This window comes from Colius striatus, chromosome 16 (assembly GCF_028858725.1).
Source record: "Colius striatus isolate bColStr4 chromosome 16, bColStr4.1.hap1, whole genome shotgun sequence".
Lineage (NCBI taxonomy): Eukaryota > Metazoa > Chordata > Aves > Coliiformes > Coliidae > Colius > Colius striatus.
Genome location: NC_084774.1, coordinates 14,850,001 through 14,868,134, shown reverse-complemented (window position 1 = coordinate 14,868,134; position 18,134 = coordinate 14,850,001). Strand labels below are relative to the sequence as shown.

Below are 18,134 nucleotides of genomic sequence, written 5' to 3'. Positions count from 1 at the left end.
CACAGAAGAGGAAAGACCCCGTTCTCCCCCCATCCCGGGCTCTCCGTAGGCATTTACACGCCAGGAAGCCCCGCTGACAGCTCAGCCGCTGTGGCTGCTGGTGCAGCGCACCGGTGGGAGCGGCGGCCGCGGCTCCCCGCACCCTGGCGCGCGCCAGGTCATTGCTCATTGCCTTAACCGGGGGAGAAGGCGCGGGGGGGGGGGTCGAGCCCGCGCGAGAAGCGCTGCCGCCCCGCACGGCCCCCGCCGCCGCTCCCCGCAGCGCCCTCCCTCGGGAGAACAGCTCCGGCCGGCGGGGCGCGGAGGGTCGGCGCGGCGGGGCGCGGCGGGGCGCGGCGGGGCGCGGGGGTCTGGCGGCGGGGCGCGGGGGTCTGGCGGCGCGCGCCCCAGGCGCGGTGCGGCGCGGTGCGGCGGCGGGCCCGGCGGGCGCGCGCCCTGTCTCTTTAATGAACTGCTCCGCCGCCGTCTGCGCGGAGTAAATTTCCTCCTGTCATCGGGTCGCGGAGGAGGAGTTTGTTAATGTTCAGTTTGCTCAGTGGATCGATGTTTGCTGGCATCGCCTCGCCCTGCCTGTGTGTGTGTGTGTGTGTGTGTGTGTGTGCGTGTGCGTGTGCGTGTGTGTGTATGTGTGTGTGTGTGTGTGTGTGTGTGTGTGTGCGCGCGTGTGTGTGTGTGTGCGTGTGCATACCAGATTTCCTCCCATCCGAAGCCTCCCTGTCCTCTCCCATATCACTCACTGCCTGGCATCTGACAGCACGGAACCTGCAGCGCTCCGCGCACACACACGCACGCACACACACACCACGCACACCCGGGCACCGCTCCGCCATACAGCTCTGCGAGGAGGAGGAGGAGAGGAGAGGAAAGGGAGGAAGCAGCCAGCCCCACAGAGCTGCCTTTTTAATATATACGTATCTATTTTGTTATTTATTTATTGCCATTCTCTGGCACTGTGGGCGCCTTTCATTTGCTCCTGAGCTTGGATGTTTGAATCAAAGCAAAGCAAGTGTTGCAACAGTTAAAAAAAAAAGCCAACCAAAAAAAAAAAAAAAAAGCGAGAGAGAGAAAGAAAGAAACCTAGATCTGTAAAATAAAATAAAAACCAAACAGGTTCCTATCAGTGGAGTGGAAAGGAAGGGGGCAGGGGAGGCTTGAGGGGGGTGTTGGGGAAAGCAGCTGAGAGGCAGAGGCAGAGAAACACGACTCAGGAGCGTCTCAGGGCTCTCGGATCTGGGGACAGAAGTGAGATTGGAGAAAGTAGAGCGATGCCAAGGAGGAAACAGCAAGCACCCAAACGGGCTGCAGGTAAGGAGAAGCCATCCACTTACACAGCCTCTGTCTCTCCACTCCTTCCAATCCTACCCCCCATCTTTATTATTATTTAGGGTCACCCTTGCTTTTCCGGGCTGGATCTTTATTTATTTATCCCCCCCTCCCCCTCCCTTTTCCCTTCGTAACTCTGCGGAGCCAGTTTCATTCCTTATTGCCAAGATCTGTACTCTGACATGGGCTGTCCCCTTCCACCCTCCTGCCGCTCCCACCGCGCTCGGTCCCCGCTGCTTCCCGCTCCCGGCTCCCATCCTGCTCTGGCCAAACTTTTCCCCCCAACTTTCTTCCACTCGGCTCCCCTTCTCCCCCGGCCCTTCTCCCATACCGAACCGAAAGCTGCCTCCCCTTTGCTTCCCGCTTTAGTCCTTTCTTTTTTTTTCTTTCTGACTTTTCTTCTCTGCCCCTGGTGTGTTGGGGTTTTTTTGTTTTGTTTATTTTAAACGTGTGTTTCGCGAAGTGGGTCGGTGTGTTTAATCTTTTATTTCGCCGTTTCCGATGGCAGTGCTGCCCGGGTGTGTGTGTGTGTGTGTGCGCGTTGTGTACTCCTGAAATAGTACAGGGACTGTCTCTGCTGATGAACCCGGTGGGGAAGTTCAGCCTTTGATCATCAGTGGTGAAAATTGCAACAGGAAATAAAATGAAACGTTCTGACTGTTAGAAGACAATCCACGTTTTTAAATCAAACCCTTCTTTTGTTTTGTAGCCGAGTTGATGTATTTGCACATGCCAAGTGGGTTTGCAATTTTCATTTTTTTTTCTTTTTTTTCTAAAGAAGAAAACAATTTGCAACTTTGGAAGTGTTTTGTTTTGTCATTTGTAGGATGTTCTTTTTCTTTTGGGGGCCAAGAAAAAGAAACAGATGAGTGGGCCTGTATAGTAAATCTTTTCAAAGAGTTTGCTTTCAGGCTGCTTAATTGCTTTTTATTTTTTTTTAATAGTGTGGTGGGGTTTTGTTTCTGGGAAGCGCAATATGGAAGTTCATTTTTCTTCTGCCAGACCCACCCACTGAAAAATCAGCTTTCCAGTTGATTGCCAGCTTTGATTTGACATTTGATTGATCACCTGTCATCTTGCTGCCTTTGATCTATTCATTCTTGATATATATCAATAAATCACTCACCATGGTAACCCAAGTGCCAATGACGTAAGGCTTGCCCTCTAGATTCTCTTAGCCAGACATGCACAATTATTATCTTGTTTGGCTTTTAATGTAGGCGGGTTTTTTCCCTTCTTTTTTTTTCTTTGAGTCCTTCATCAGATTAGTTCTCTGAAGAAAACGAAGGTTTTATGGTTTTAGTTTAAAAATGGTTTACTAATTTTTCTCCCCCTTCTGAATATTTTCTAGGTGTAGCACATTATATGTGGGACAAAATGTATAGGCAAGTTTAGTGGCATACTTGAATAAACTTTGAAAAGTAGCGCTTGGGATTCATTCAAAGGTAAATGTTATTTTAGAGAAACTGGAACGTGCATAACTTTTATAAACTTACATATCTTGTCATATTCATGTAGGTGTAGGACAATGGTACGCAGGCAGAGTCTTTTGGGACGTGACCAATGAATGTACCTATGCAGGTTGCTATTATGATTCCTGCCAAGCGAAGATCTCTTTTAACCTTAAATAACGTTTCAGCTAGAAATGCACATACATATGTATATATATATACACACACACATATGTATTCGGAAGAACTCTCAGATGAGTTGCTATTATTATTTTATTCACAAAGAGGTTATATCTGAATAAGGCATTAATGTTTTCAACTTGCAGGATAAATAGCTGGTTTTTTTTCATGGATGCTGATCATCACAGTGACAGTGCTAGAATTACTCCTTTTTTCTCTCTGTCAGGACTACGAAGCTTCATTTTATTTTGTTTTCAGAGTAGAATTTTCACTTGGAATGTGTGTACTGTCTTTTTGTAGAAGGGGAACCCTGTTCTGTTTTAGAAACATAGGCTACAGAGTAAGTAAATTTTTGCGAGCAAAGCCCATGCTGTTGTTTCCCGGGATTTCCCTGCTGAGAATACAGTAAGATATGTTTTTATTCAGAACGCTACAGTATTTTTTAGAGGCTTAATGATGAGGGAGAAATTTGAATGACCAAAATTACCTTTCTCTTTCCTAATTCTCAATATAAAATGTACATTGCTGTTCAGTGGGGCATTTCTTTGATTATATTTGTCCTCAGATCAATGTTGTTTCAGGTGAGCAAAATACTGCAAATGCAGTCCAGTTTCATCCAGTATAACTGATCTGAAGTAGGTTTATACATTTGCAATAGTTCTCATGCTTTGAAGTTGTATTTGTGTGTTTGTGGGGGGTGAGGGGGGGGTTCAAAGAGCAGACGTGCCTGTTGTATGTAGTTCTTAAAACTGACTTTCATTTTCAGGGATAGTACTGAGGTTCTGTTTTGTGTGGTGAAAAATACCTCAAAATGACAGTAGACAGACTGCAATAAGAAACGAATCGCTCATCAAGTCTGATAGCAAAGCTCCTTATTCCTTTTATTTAAAGGAGTTGATACATTATATATTACTTAATTTTCACTTTTATTTATTTTTAGTTGTACAAGTTCAAAGGTATCAGTTGCACTGCATTTTGTCTTGATGGCAGCAGAGATATTGAAGAGAAGTTTGCAACTTTTAGCTTCTTTAGATAGTTTGCCTCCAATGGAAGAAAAATTATAAGCCTTATGATTCTGGACATGCCTGCTTTTGTCATTGCTTAAAATTAAATACTATGCACAACTGTAAATAATTACTACCATGCACTGACTTTGAAAGCAGGTTTCTAGTTTGATTAATGAATAATGTAAAGGTTAGAGAGAACCAGCAAGTGAATCAGAGTGAAGTCCTGCTGCTAGATGAAAATCTATCTAGAGAAATATACATGGCAATTTTGTCCTATTCTATTATTAATTTTAAGCCTTGTATTCCTAAGAAATATATTACAGACCATTGTAGTGAAACAAGGTAGTGTAATTGGAGAAATGGGACACTATTTATGTTTGATGACGGGGATTTTTGATCTCAAATTACACTTTTAAGGATACTTTATTTCACATAAACACCAAAACTATGTCAACTGCATTTTGATCTTTGCAGGGCCAAATCTTTTCTAAATCATCATTCCTTTTTGAGGTCATCATATCCATTTTGATAATTCTTGAAGCAGATAGTTACAGCTCTTTATATCAGTGCCTGCTTTAGTGCCATACTTCTGTTTACAATAAAAAGCCCATTTGTGCTGTAGTTTTCACCCAAATGAATCACAAAGGGCTCCCCAAACTGTGGGCCTGATTCTTCTCTTATTCAAGTACAATTGAAAAATAGCTTTACTAGCAGCATCAGTGCAGTTGCAATGAGTACTACCTGCTCCTGTGAGTAAGAAGAGACTCAGGCCCAGAAAGTACTTCATCCCTCAATGAAATGCAGCCACCTCTGGGGTAGAAGTCTTGTAACAATTCCATAACAAATGGTAATATATTAGCAGAAGGGTGGAAAAAGGGTGGGAGCAAAGCAGAATTGCTATTCAGATTTTATTCCTAGGGGTATGAAATAGCTTTCAAACACAATTTCACTGGATTAAACTCTCCTTTCCCCTGCAGCTTGTTTAAATGTGCATATTTTATTTTGTGATCATGAATTGCTAGTTTGCTTTTTTAAAGCCTGCAAAGAGGAATCTGGACTTAACGCCTTTTCCGGCTGCAATTTTGTATTTCTTCTTTTCCTCCTCTCTCAGCTCCTGTAGGCTATCTGAGAACCAAAGCTCGGGAAAAGTACAGCAGAAACAGATATCAGTCGCGTTTATTTTGTTTATTAGAGCTGTAGAATAACACAGTTTTGTTTTTGGAAGAGTTCTCACAGAGCAGCAAACAGGAGATGCAGTCAGTACTTTAAAGCTGCAGTTTACACCTCAGTAGTAAAAGGTTATTTAAAACAGAAACATATTTAGAAAGTGAAATTCTGCTTCTGCAAAGAGCAGAGTAAATGACCAGCTTTGTCCAGTATGTATATTTCTGTGATGAAAGGAAGCGATATTTACCTGTATTAATAACCAAGAGTACTGTGGCTTTTCAAGTATTATTTGTATCTTTTATTATAGGGGCAATGGAAGCAGGTTCCAAGCAAGCAGTACTGAATGAAACTGTAGAAATGGCAGCATTGCTTTGTTTAAACATCCTCCAGAAAAGCAAGTGCACATCAAAACCACCTAAATAGCTCATGCCTCAGAACCTTTCAGTTACTGTTCACATCACGACGCTGACAGATGACAAAAAAGCCAAGGTGTTCACAAATAAGAGGAGCCTTTAAATGCTGTTTAATGAAATATATTCCAAAAGAGGGACTTCTGCTACTAAAGAGGCACCAAAATTAGTTGCCATCTGCGTTAAATTCTGGAAATGGCTACTAAGCCCGAAGCTACTATGTAATCTTTTCCCGTGTCAAAACTCAGGCCTGAACGGGACAATTTGAAATCACATTCATTTTAGATCTGTTTGCTTATTTAAATATTACTCTCACATATCAAAGCACAGTATATTATCACTATATAAAGAGTGGGACTCACCAAGAGTTCAGCCCCTGTGACTGTGAAATAAAAGACATTTCCATCAGTAAATGACACAATTTTATAGCACTTCTGAAACCATGTTCATTGTCAGAAATTCTTTTGCATACATGCACTCCTTCTTCTGTGCTTTTTAATTGAGAAGCCCGTTTTCTTCAAAACAGCAGGATTTTGGTGTTTCCTCCAGGAGCTTTCTCCTCCTGATTTTTGCTCTTACTAGTAGCACCCACCTCAAGTAACTGTTTCCCCTAGAAGAAGTCCCTGGAGTTCCTCTGTAGCACAGGGCCAGGATGAGCCTTTCTCCCGTTGTTATACTTCCCATCCCGATGAGGACATCACTCCCAGAGAGCAACTCCAGACTCGCGGAAAAAAAAAAAGCTGTCAGTTGCTGTGGCTGCAATTCCCAACTTAGCAGCAGCAGAGGGAATGGAACTGTACTCTATCAATTACAGTTGGAACCAGAGGCTAAACACTTATTGTGTTAAGCTATTGTGCAGATCTTAAGAGCTCAAATGTAAAAAAAATATCATGTCAGCTAGTGGAGGGGAGAGGAAGGCCCGGTTCTTCTACTGGATGACGTATGATTAGCAAAAGCAAAGTAAAATTAGTCAAATACTATTTAATGCCTCTCGGGTTGAGACGTGTGTACCATACTATGTCTTAAAAAAGGATCTCTTACTGACTTTACTGCTAAAATAAGCCTTTGTTTTCCCTTCTTCTCTGCAAAATGAAAATATTTGTGAAGTTTTACCTCTAAAGGGTGCTCATGCGAGCAGAGAGACATTTTCATCTGTCTCCGAATCTGATACAGGAGTCAATTGGAAACACATTACACTCTCAGCTGAAGTCTTACATTTCATTCATGCAAGAGCAGTGATTTTTCATTACCTATTTAATTATAAGAATTTACATGAGAGCGGGTCCAGTTCTGCAGCTCTTACTCAGCACTTTGCTTCAGTGGGTGACTGGGCTGTGTAAAAGATTGTCTATGTAAGACTGGGCTGTTTAGCTACAGAATTAAATACCAGTGTTTCTTTAGTAAACGTTTTGCCTCTGAAGAGGGACCAGGTTCCACCATTAAGTGTTAAACCTAGTGAGAGTTCTGCTTGTTACTTGTGTTACTAACGGTACATAATGGTTACATGCTATTCTTTTCTAAAGTCTGTATGACTGAGATATTTTGCTTGCTTGGCTAACTTCACTTCTCAAACATGTTTCCATTCTCTGCATTAATTATTGGACACCGTTTCTGGGTACCAGTAGATGATATGGTCTTTTAAAGAATCCTTTTTTCACGTGTAGTGTAAACGCTGGGCATATGAGCAGCAGCTCTCAAGCATGGATGGTTTTTCAAGTCAGAAACCTACAAGTTCCACGTAGGTTTAGGGACTAAAATCAGTTCTTTCTCATTAAGGTGACCCCTCACTTGAGGCTGTTGGATCTTGGCACTGAGTCATTTTTACCGTGTTATAATAACAGCTTCTGGAACTCAGAAATACCTTGACAGTGAACCATGTATTTTTTAAGGTTCCAAGGAGAAACGCATCATAGAAACACACTGTTTCCTATTAGATTTACACATCCCTCTTTAACTGTTGCTGGCTTTTCATCCGTTACCTTGTGAGGTTTTTCAGGCAAAAAGAAGTGGAAAAACTGGTCTTATGATCTAAGTGTTGCATTAAGTGTTTCATTTAGAAAAATGAAGAGAATCTTTGTTTCCCTAAAAGAACTATTTCCCCCTTTTGCCCTAGGAAAAAAAGAAAGTCACAACAATAGCTTCCAAATGACAGGATTTGATTGTAAAAAATACATAGCTTGTAACGTGCAGGGCCTGATGGCCCCAAGTATTGTTAAAATTCCACAGTTACATAGAACAAACAGTCTAAAATGTATTGGAAACAGATCCTCCTCAGATATGCACACATGCATACCTGCAAAAAGGAGAGACAGGCACCTGCCTGGGAGAGGAGAGATGCACCGTTCTTACTGACAGAAACTGGAAAGCTCAGTTTTTTAGTGTGGTTTTTGATTATTCCAGCAATATTTGCCGAAATGTTAAAACTCTTGTGATGTTGGGAGGTGTGTCCACTGCAAGTCCTTTGGTAGAGTTTCGTATCTCTAACCTCTGGTTCCTGGAGTCTGGTAATTTTGCAGGTGCCCGATATACATTTTAAAGGGAAAATTTATATTAAACTCCTTGCTGTGAAGAACTAAGGAACTTGAAAACGTGCAGCCTAAAAGTTCTTATGCCAGAAGAAAAATGCCAAAGTTACTGATTTTAACATCTCGTAATTTTCAACTAGTCTCATGATTTTTGAGGTTGTGCTTTCATGATTTTTGAATAAACAACATTGGCAACATTGCTTTTGACTGATTCTGATGATGAACTGGTGCATGTGTCTGCTTATATAATTATATACACACACACACATAATACCAATAAACAAGATACATAACATAATGATGGAGGGGGGTTACGTGAATAGTAGCTCTGAATTTGTATTGCTGTAAACAAAGCAGTTTTGAGAGATCAGACCATCAGTTCTTGAGGAGTCGCTTTCAATTGAAGTTTCGTGGAGATTGTTTTTAGTGGCAATTAAATCTAGCAAGTTAATAGCCAGTAACTGTTCTTTAAAGTCTAAACACTTGCAAGACCTATGAGGAATGCACAACCTACTTTTTTCAGATATAATCGGGCTCAACTTTATTGAAAAAAAATTTACAACTAGCAACATTAATGCTGTATTTTTATTGTATTAATGCAAATGAGATGCTGACTTCTTTCTTTCATCTCCATGGCTTGTATCTATTATAGCTGTATCTTATTCCTTTCTGTGTCTTTTCTCCCTGTGTTCTGTAAACTGCTATTGTCTAATGATACTAAGGCTCATTAAAGTTACTCACAATGCTAAGGAGACTATGGGTAGCATCCTTTGCTCTAGATGGCTATAGAAAAGCAAAACTACTGAGTGTATGGAGAAAACTAATCCAGGTCTACCTTTCCATTCCCATTTTGGGAAACCCTTAAAATTGACAGCTCAAACAGGAATTAAAAACTCTGTATTAGACAGAACAGATTGCTTTTAATACACAAAGATAAAAACCAGCAAAGTTTTAAGGACCTTTCTGGCTTTTCCTGTATCTCTCTCCAAAGGCTCATTTAATTGAAAATCCTGTTGTGCTTGTTTTTATACATGTAAGAGAGAAAAGGGCAATTTTGCACAAGGCCAAATATTCCAGCACAATATAATAGCAACTCTTTCTGGTTGCTTTTTAAGTCTCTCTGTTCATATACAATTAAGACCCTCTTATCTTAAATTGTAGTAAATCTCATTCGGTATTGCTTTCATAATTTAAAAAATGTTGTTCCATATTCCTGAAGCAACTTTGCTGAAGTGATATTTGGTCTGCTTATGTGGAATTGGTGCAGAATTTCTATTGAAAAAGGTTCAGCACACTGTTCTTGTTTTTACTGAAAATAATTAAATTCTCTGGAATACCTTGATAGCGAAGACGATTTTTTTTTCCTAGCAAAACTCTGCTCAGAGGAGATTGGAGAGAAAATCTGCACATTGGTGCAGTTTGGTGTGTGCAGACAAAAAGCCTGTTTCTTTCACTCACCCTTCACTTGGTAGAAAGATTTTACTGTGAATTTTCTGTATATAAATAATTTTGTGTGAATTACACTGGGAATCACAACCACAATTCATAAAGCCTACAATTTTCTTTGTACATATAGGAAGAACTCATTTACTTCCCACAGCGTGAGTGGACTTCACAGAGAATAGCTGCATCTTTTCATGATGTATGTTTTTGTATCAAAGAAACATAACCTTGTGCTAGCTGGTGTATTGGTCTACCAAATTTAATTTTTAATGTGTTTTTCAGCCATGTCATAACATTATAAGTGAGTACAAGTAGCATTAAATTAACATGTGAAAGGAGAAAGAAGCCAAGTAGTTATATTGATCATCTGTAGCATTAAATGCTAAAAAAATTTAAAAGCTTTCCAATGCTTTTGATTAGCTGCATGGTTCCTACTTGTATAGGTGTGCTTTGTTAGGAAGTGTAATATTTCTTAAAACTTAGCACCTTTCTTCCAAGGATTTCTTACTAATGCTATGTACTCCTCAGAATAACCCCAGCAGAATATTTTTTCCCCCATTTTACAGAAAGGTAAATTGAAGCCAGGAGGTATTAGCTGATTTGCTCAAGGTCAAGCAGCATTTGTTCATAATTCCCTGCTCTAGGTACTAGATCACATTTCTATCGTCAGCACACTTCCAGGAGAAAAAGCCGGGCTAAAGGCTGAAGGCATCCACATGCCTGCTGCTGGTGTGAGAAGAGGTAGCAGCCCACCTGGGGCACTGGGGAATCAGACATAGAGGGGAGCTGGAAAGGCAGTTTCATCTCTTCTGTGCAACTCCCCATGGCATAGGAGGCAGCTCTTTGCCCATGACTAGGAGCTCCTAGAAGTGGAAGGACTGACAGAGAAAGCAGAGGTCTGTTAATAAGCCAAGGAATCTTTGCTAGGTAATAGTTTTAGGCAGAATAATTTGAGTCTTTTACCTTCCCTAAATTATCGTCAGATGCATTTTTGGTCAGTAATAAGTTTCAGGTACAGAGAATTTGGTTACAGTTACCTTTCCCCCCCATGTACTGATCTCATTTCTTTGTCAGACCTGGGATCTGGCTTTGTACTTCTGACAGTATATAATGTGTTGCCCTGAGAAATATGAAAAACCTGGTCTAATTGCAACTAAACATGACATACACATTTTTCCTCCACCCAGACTGCCAGAGGTGTTTGCAAATCCCTGGTAACAGGGTTTGGGGCTCCTATTTTTGTAAGTCAGCTTCTAACACCAAGGGTCTAAATCCTTACACGGGCATCTAAAGAGAGACCTCAGTTTTCAAAAGCTTTTAGCACCAAGCAGTTCCCGTGGACCTTCCTCAGTTCTCTCACTTGTTGTTAAGCCTCGATGAAGGGCAGTGTTGTTTTTCTAAAGTGGAGATGTATGTATTGCCTATAGAAGAAATATGATGCAAGTAATAGCCTATGGATTCATTAAGGATTGTTTATGTTTATTTTCACACCATATTACCTTTCAGCAATAGTTGTTTCAGCTATTATATTGGCAGGAACTCAGAATAAATCTTAGGTAATAAAAGGGCTAATCCGCCATACCTGGGAGACCACCTGCTACCCTCTGGAACAGAGGCCAGATCGTTTGGTGCTGAATCACCAGGTAGGGCTTTCTTCTCTGAAGCTGAGGACTTGGGAAGTTCTCCCATGGCTCCTTTTCATGTGGAAATTAATACTTGCCTCTATTTCTGAATAGTAGGTTATTAGACTTCATATTCAAATTCCCAGGATGGGAATTTGTCTCTCTTTGATAATTGATATAATAATGTATATTTTTAGTGGTCCAAAGTCCTTGAGCTTGAGCCTTCTACATGTAATGTTTATTTCTTCCTGTTATTAACTGTAATTCAGTTGTTGGTGCCTTATATTGCCTTAGATTGAAGGGAGTGTCTCTATCCCATTGCCCCTCCATAAACAATGCCCTTCTAGGGTTCCTTATCGTGTATCCTTGCCCAGACATTTCCTAGCCTGTCAAATACTGTCATTTTATTCTTTACAGATCATTCACAGTATGTCTCCTGTTGCACACACAAATAAAGAACAAATGCAATCAGAATGCATCATCGTTTAGCATAACAAATAAAAGCCGATCTGTGCAGATTTCCCTTAAAGCATCTCTTAATATGTATTGTCAAATTGTCTGAAGATGTCTTTTACTCATGAGCATTTAATTATTTGTGACAATTAAACTAATATTCAGAGAAGGGAAAAAATGAGAGTATTAAATATTTTCTCTTGTCAAAATCTAACAAAATGCCACCTGACATAGCAAACTCCTCAAATTTTGTATTTCGAACATACCTTGTAGCTGGAAAAGCACTTGAACAGAATTATTTGGTCTCATTTAACAAGCCTGGATTTGCACTGTATTTGAGGAAGTTTTATTTTTAAAACTAAACTAAAATTTAAGGGCACATCATTGAAGCATATATAAGTAATAAGCAGCTGAATACTTGATGATTAAAAAGGAGTTTATATCAATTTTTAAATGTGGTCTGAAATTTACGGCCACGGGCCCTTCTGACAGAGTCTGGGACTGAAACTTGAGTTTTGTAGCCTTGGCTGCTGATTGTTTTACTTGTACATGAGAAAAAGCAGCTCAAATATCACAAAACAAGTCATCAACGTTTTCTGTGTTCAGTATTATAGATTTATTTTGTTGGTTTTGCTGATGATCCTTCTAGCTGTATAGATTGTTTGAACTGGAGATGTAACATGCTGTGGATGGCAGAACAAGTAGCCAACACTGCTGCCCATGGCTAAGCGCCTTCACCTGTCTGGCAGCCCTTCAATGTGGTAAAACTTCAGCTTGATGATAACTGAAAGGGGGAAAAAAACCCAGAAACAATCTTGGAAAGAACAGAAAACTGGCAGAGGCCTTGAGAACAGTGCTGTATGGATGAGGGAGTACTGCATAGCCTTGGGCACAGCAACAATAACTTCTATATTATTGGTGCAACAGTTCCTATAGTCCAGATTGTTTGCGGTTTTCTGTTGAGAGGTTTTAATTCTACTGTTTCTAATGTTTCCTGTTCTGATCTGCTCAGAGCAACCATTTCCATTATCAAAATCTGTGCTTCTTAAAATGTTCTTCCTGAAATTTAGGGTAGGATATTATTTGGCAAAAAATTAAGAGACGTACATCAGGGTTTGTTCCAAAGCTGTGGGACCACTCTGCTTTCTGGCAGTGACGTGAACATTTTTCAGAGATGTCTTCTACTTTCCCTGAGAAAATCCGCCCAAATTTGTCTGACTTATAAAGTCTAAAAGTTGCTGTTGCCAAAGAATTTTTAGAAGGTGACACAGCATTCTCCAATGTGCCATCTCCATCACGCATGCTCCATTCTTGCTTTCTCTTTTTCGATTACATTCCCTTAAAATATGTTTTAGCTAGGGATAAGTAGGACAATTTCTTTCCCTGATGGGGGCAGAGATGGGTCTGAGCAGTCAATGGAGAATGAGACAATAGCCTGTATTGTGTATTTAGCTGGAGCCTGGGACCTGAGATGAGAATCAAGGAAATTTAGGAAGCAGAACATGGTTAAGCAGGGGTAAGGGCAGAAGCAGAGAGCATAAAATGATCAAATATCTGTAGAAGACTGAGGTGAAAATGTATACTATTGCCTGGTCAATGTAGAGCCTGATACTCAGTATTAGCTCTGGCAGTGAACGCATCTAACGGCGTCTGTCTAGATTAAGACCTGGGTGGAAATAAGTTTGGTTCCACATGTGTGATTCCTAGCTTTCCTCAGCTTGCTTTTCCAAAAGCCTGACTGCACCCTGCCTTCACCGCAGGCAGGGGCTGGATGTGTGCAGGAAATTAATCAGCCTGAGCTGGGAAAAAATGTACCATTTGTAGGGCTGCTGCTGGGCTTATGGTGGGGGCATGGAGTGTGAGGAGCCTCCAGGCTGCGGTGGGGTCTAGCGTGGCCCTCCTGAGCTGGGCGCTCAGCCCCAGGGGACCTTCTTCTATGTGGAAAAAGTAGGAAAAAAAAATTGCTTAAAAATTGCCTGAGCTGTGTCCCCCTGTCTGTTAAATGGCAGTGGCAACACCATGTGCCCAAGGCATTGTGCAGGTAATTCAAGAGTGGTCACAAGGCTGGTGTGAAACACTATCAAATGAGGAAAACGCTGATTCCCTGTGGGAAGTCTGCAGGAGATGCAGGCAGCGAGGCTCAGGGCTGCACCTTGGCTGGTGAGAATTGAACAGATGTATCCAAGAGTTCAGGTGGCACATGGAGAGGTTTGTAGAAGCCATATATGATGTATAGTAAATATGTTGGGCAGTTTTGAGGTGTCAGCGACGGGAGCTGCCTGGTCAGTAGACTGGGGTGGCATGAGCCTGGGACGGCATGGTGCCGCAGGGAGGCCAAAACAAAGTGTGGAAATTACTGGCAGTTAAATAGCTGTTGTACAAAGCAAGCTGCTCAGAGAAAATGCAAAGAATAGTGCCAGGAGTTTCAACCACAGATATCTGTTTAGATAAAAAAGGGCCTGTTAGTCTGAGATCTCTTCTCGTGCTGCAACATGCAAATTGCAAAGGGCTGATCCTTATGTCACTGTGTGAGTAACTGCCATTTACCTCAGCAGGCGCAGGGCTCTTGTGACTCTGGCTTTGGTTTTACTAGGGACAGGGGGTTTTATTTTATTTAATTTTCTTCCCTGTGGGAGATTTTTCATAGAAACTGAGATTCAATTGGAAATTGGTGACAAAACTTGAACCAGGATCAACGAGAGCAGAGCTGGCTGCCTTCAGGATATTGTACAGTTTTGTGATACCTCTAAAATGCGTACATTAAATAACTAAAATCCTGAGAATGTTAATCTAGAGAACAGTCACCCTTGCATTACTCTTTTGCCATTTCTGTGGGATTTATTAGAGATTTTATAAAGTTGTGATTCGGATTATACAGAGGAAAATAATTTGAAGAAATATTTGCCGAGGTGGGGGGGGGGGGGGGCAGAAGGATGTTGTGATGCCATCAACGTGTGGATTTCCACTTGTTTTTGAGTTGAGGACATTTTAATCATTCCCAAACATCTCTACTAAAATCCCACCTTTCATTTTTTATCAACTACGAGTTGTCCTGGTTTCATCCGGTTTTCAATTTGTGTGTGTGTGCTAAAGTGCTAAAAGTTGTAGGTTTATGAACAGTCTCATTTTCATATTTGTCCTCTTTCAATAGAATTGTTTGAAAACATTTTGATTTGGTTAAAATGCACTATTTTCAATATCCAAACTATGTATACAGGGGATCGAGGGAGTGATTATGAGTTTCTCCAAGGGAATAAGCATCTTTTTGCCATCATCCTTCAACTGGGAAAGTTCTAATACATGACATCTATATAATTTAACCTAATAATTTTTTTTTACAGTGATGTAATGGGGAGAGTGACCTGGACTTTGTAAAAGTTCCCCTACTTAATACAGATTCCCAAGGGCAATGTAACATTCTAGACAGTGTTTTATATGCCCTGATTAAACGTAACATATTTTTGCATTTCCTGTGCAGTGACCTGTTAGAGCTCATAGACAGAACATTTAAAGAACAGTTACAGGGAGACATTTCCAAATGTGTCTAATATGTGCAAGTTTTTATAACATTCTTATTTCATTTGAAATTGCAGCTACAGCAGGAACCATTCAGACGACGCATTGATTTAACTTTTTAATCCACTGTTTTGCTACGTCAAGTAAAATAAATGTTTGTTTTTAGCTCTGTTTTTTTGCATTACTAAAACTCATAACTACTTGCTTTAAGCTTGAGATTCTAAAGGGAGCTACATTATCTGAGATTTAAAGCTTGCTTTTTGTAGCTGTATTCTCACAACTCCCCCAAGAAAAAAAAAAATACAAAAGTACAACTTTAGCAAAAAGAGCTTTTATATCTCTATCAATTATAGAAACACCAGCTGCAGTAGATTACAAATGTGTTTGGCTGATTGTGATGTTGTGTGGGGAAAACTGTCACAAGGAGCTGGATTCTGTTCTCCTCGACACCACCGGGATGTCGCACAGCTCCCCGAGCTGCAGCCGGCACTTCTGTCAAAGCTGGAGTGGGCAAGAGCAGGATCCGGCACTGAGATTGCCAAATTTCATCCTGCCAAAGCTAGCTCTGTACTTGTGCACACGTCCTGGCAGTAGCTAAAAATATGGAGCTGTTGAATGTGAACACAAGTGCTCACCGTGTATCATTTTGTATGCATGTGTTTTTCTGTGAGCTAAAGCAAATGCCACACCAATGTCTGCAACCTGGGCCAGAAACCTCTGGGGAGAATCACTCCAGTTATTATTCTATCTTTTTTATGTCCAAGATACTTGTTTACTTTTACTTTCGTGGGGAATAAAATGGGGGAAAAGGCACCGTGAAACGAAAATTGCTTGATCAGCGCATAAAGGTAAAGTAGATGGAAGTAATGAAGAAAAGAAATATGGTATAAAGACAGCAACACAAGATGGTCAGTTTAGCATTTTTGTTGGTGTTGAGCTCAGGAAAAAATACTGTACCAAAGTATGTGTGGGTCACATCACTTCACTAATATCCTGGGGTAAAAGGGTAGCAACGTAGGGGCTCTCAGTTGGTTGCATCTTGGTTACCATTTCGTTTATCTTATTTTGCTTTGGATCATTCTGGTAGGACATGGTTGAGCCCTGGTTTATTTTAAGAAAGAGAAACTCACATGGCAAAGTTCAGTGTATACTTTACATAAAAAATGCAATTTTCTATTTTCATTTAATCCCAGGAATGTTGGCATTTTCCAGGCTGTCAAACAAATGAATGCAGTGGAGGACAGTTAGATGTGTCTGTCTATTTCCTCTATCTAATCTACCTCATTTCTAATGTGCCCGTCACCATGATGTCTAGGAAGAAAGTATCTGCCCTGACTTTGTTTTTCATCTTTATTGGATGTGGTAACTTAATTGAGTCCTAAGAGCTTTCAGATTAATCTGCAAAAATAATAACAAAAACATCAGAATAATGATTAATTTTGTACTCTCACTCAGAATTTCCCCTTTCTCTTCTGACTGTATTTGGCTAATTGATTATTGTTGTTTGTCTAGAAGAGGTTATATTTTAGAGGTGTTGTATTAAATTGGACTTTTACCTGAGTCAGCAGTGACTCAAAACTTCATTAGACTTCTAAAGAGAATTCACTCATGTCCTCTAACTTCCTTCTGCTTTTCTCTGCAGAAGCTTGCTTCATTTCCTAAGCCACCCAGTTTAGCAGCTGCATCTGTTCTGTGACCCTTTGCCATATAAAACATAGGTAAAGGTAATAAAAAGTAATAGAAGTTGTGGCTTCAAAAATTATATCTTCATTTTGAAGCCCTGGTTTCAGTTAAATTTAATTACTTTTCTCTCTGCCAATTAGGTAAAAATACACAGTAAGATGTGAGGAGTTGTTCGAAAGCAGAGACATGAGGTCCGTGCTAAGGGGAGAAAACATCCTGCTGTTGATTTGTTGTATCTGTGCACGTGGTTATCATAATCTGTGTGTACACCTGGGGAGGATGTGCTGCAATGGGGCACCGTGGTGCTGCCAGCGGGCACAGTCATCCTGTCAGCGTGAGTGGTCATGGTAATTTTAGAAGCATGTCCGCCGGGCGTGCAGAGGCATCTACATGGTTGTGCACCACCTTCTGCTTTTGAAAAATGTGGCCTAAGTAGTAATCAGTCTACAGAAGTCAATAAACTCTCCCGTTGAAGAGACTGAGTAACCAGCATGGTGCACATTGAGGGAAAGAGTTCACGGAAAATGCTGCGAATGTGGCTTTCTCAGCTATAATTGAATTTGATCTCAACTGTACAGTTACATACAGCCCCCTTTCTGCTCCTCTCCTATGTGTGTTGAAAGCATCTTTATAAACCTACCCCTCAAAGATGATTTCATTGAGAGCCAGACGTTTCATACGTGACAGTGATTTCTAATCCCATCTGGACTGGCAGATCGCAGATTCCCAGCCTGTGGCCTCAGCATGTAATGTGAGTTCACACAAATGAAGTAAACCATTGCTCTGTCTGTTCTGTAGTCCTGGAGTGATCGGGTAAGAGATGGATTACCCTTTGCAAGATTTAATTTCATCTTCCGGGCATTTGCAGTGGACCAAAGTATGGACATGATTACATTTCACAGGTTTTTCTGTGATTTAGAACAAAAATTATTAGCAGAGCTGGCTCAGTAAGGAATTTCTGATGTAATCTATACCAGTTGCAGGCAAGGGGTGTGGTAATGGGGAAAGAAAAAGGAAGGCTAAGTGTTTATCCCAGTTGACTGAGACAGAAAACAGGACTGGCAGGATGACAAACTGGCATAACCTTACACTAGAAAGTGCAATAATTCCAACAAAAGTTCCAGCCATAATGTGTGGCTTTTAAAAGAGCGAAGAATAGGAGAGGACACTTTCTTGGTGCATCCTTCAGCATAGCTAAAGATCCATATCATGTGTTAGGAATTGTTTTTCAGGATTTTGGGGGTGGAATTGGTAGAAGAGACGTGAAAAATATATTGCAGTTCATACATGATCACTTAATTTCCTCAGTAACAGTACAGTAAAACATTTTTTGTCAGCTCTGTTAGGAACAGAG

The 18,134-nt window shown here is 40.8% G+C and overlaps 1 protein-coding gene across 4 annotated transcripts in view; it reads left to right on the top strand.

The window, feature by feature from the left end:
• The first annotated feature begins 1,181 nt into the window (after positions 1-1,181).
• Positions 1,182-18,134, top strand: part of TSHZ2 (teashirt zinc finger homeobox 2) — a 227,791-nt gene continuing 210,838 nt past the window's right edge. For all 4 annotated transcript variants that reach the window (XR_009819839.1, XM_062009084.1, XM_062009085.1 and 1 more), the window contains exon 1: positions 1,182-1,305. Coding sequence is in view for 3 of the 4 variants with exons in the window: in XM_062009084.1 (XP_061865068.1) it covers positions 1,266-1,305 (40 nt within the window). In the remaining variant the exon portion in view is untranslated. The remainder of the gene's footprint in view (positions 1,306-18,134) is intronic.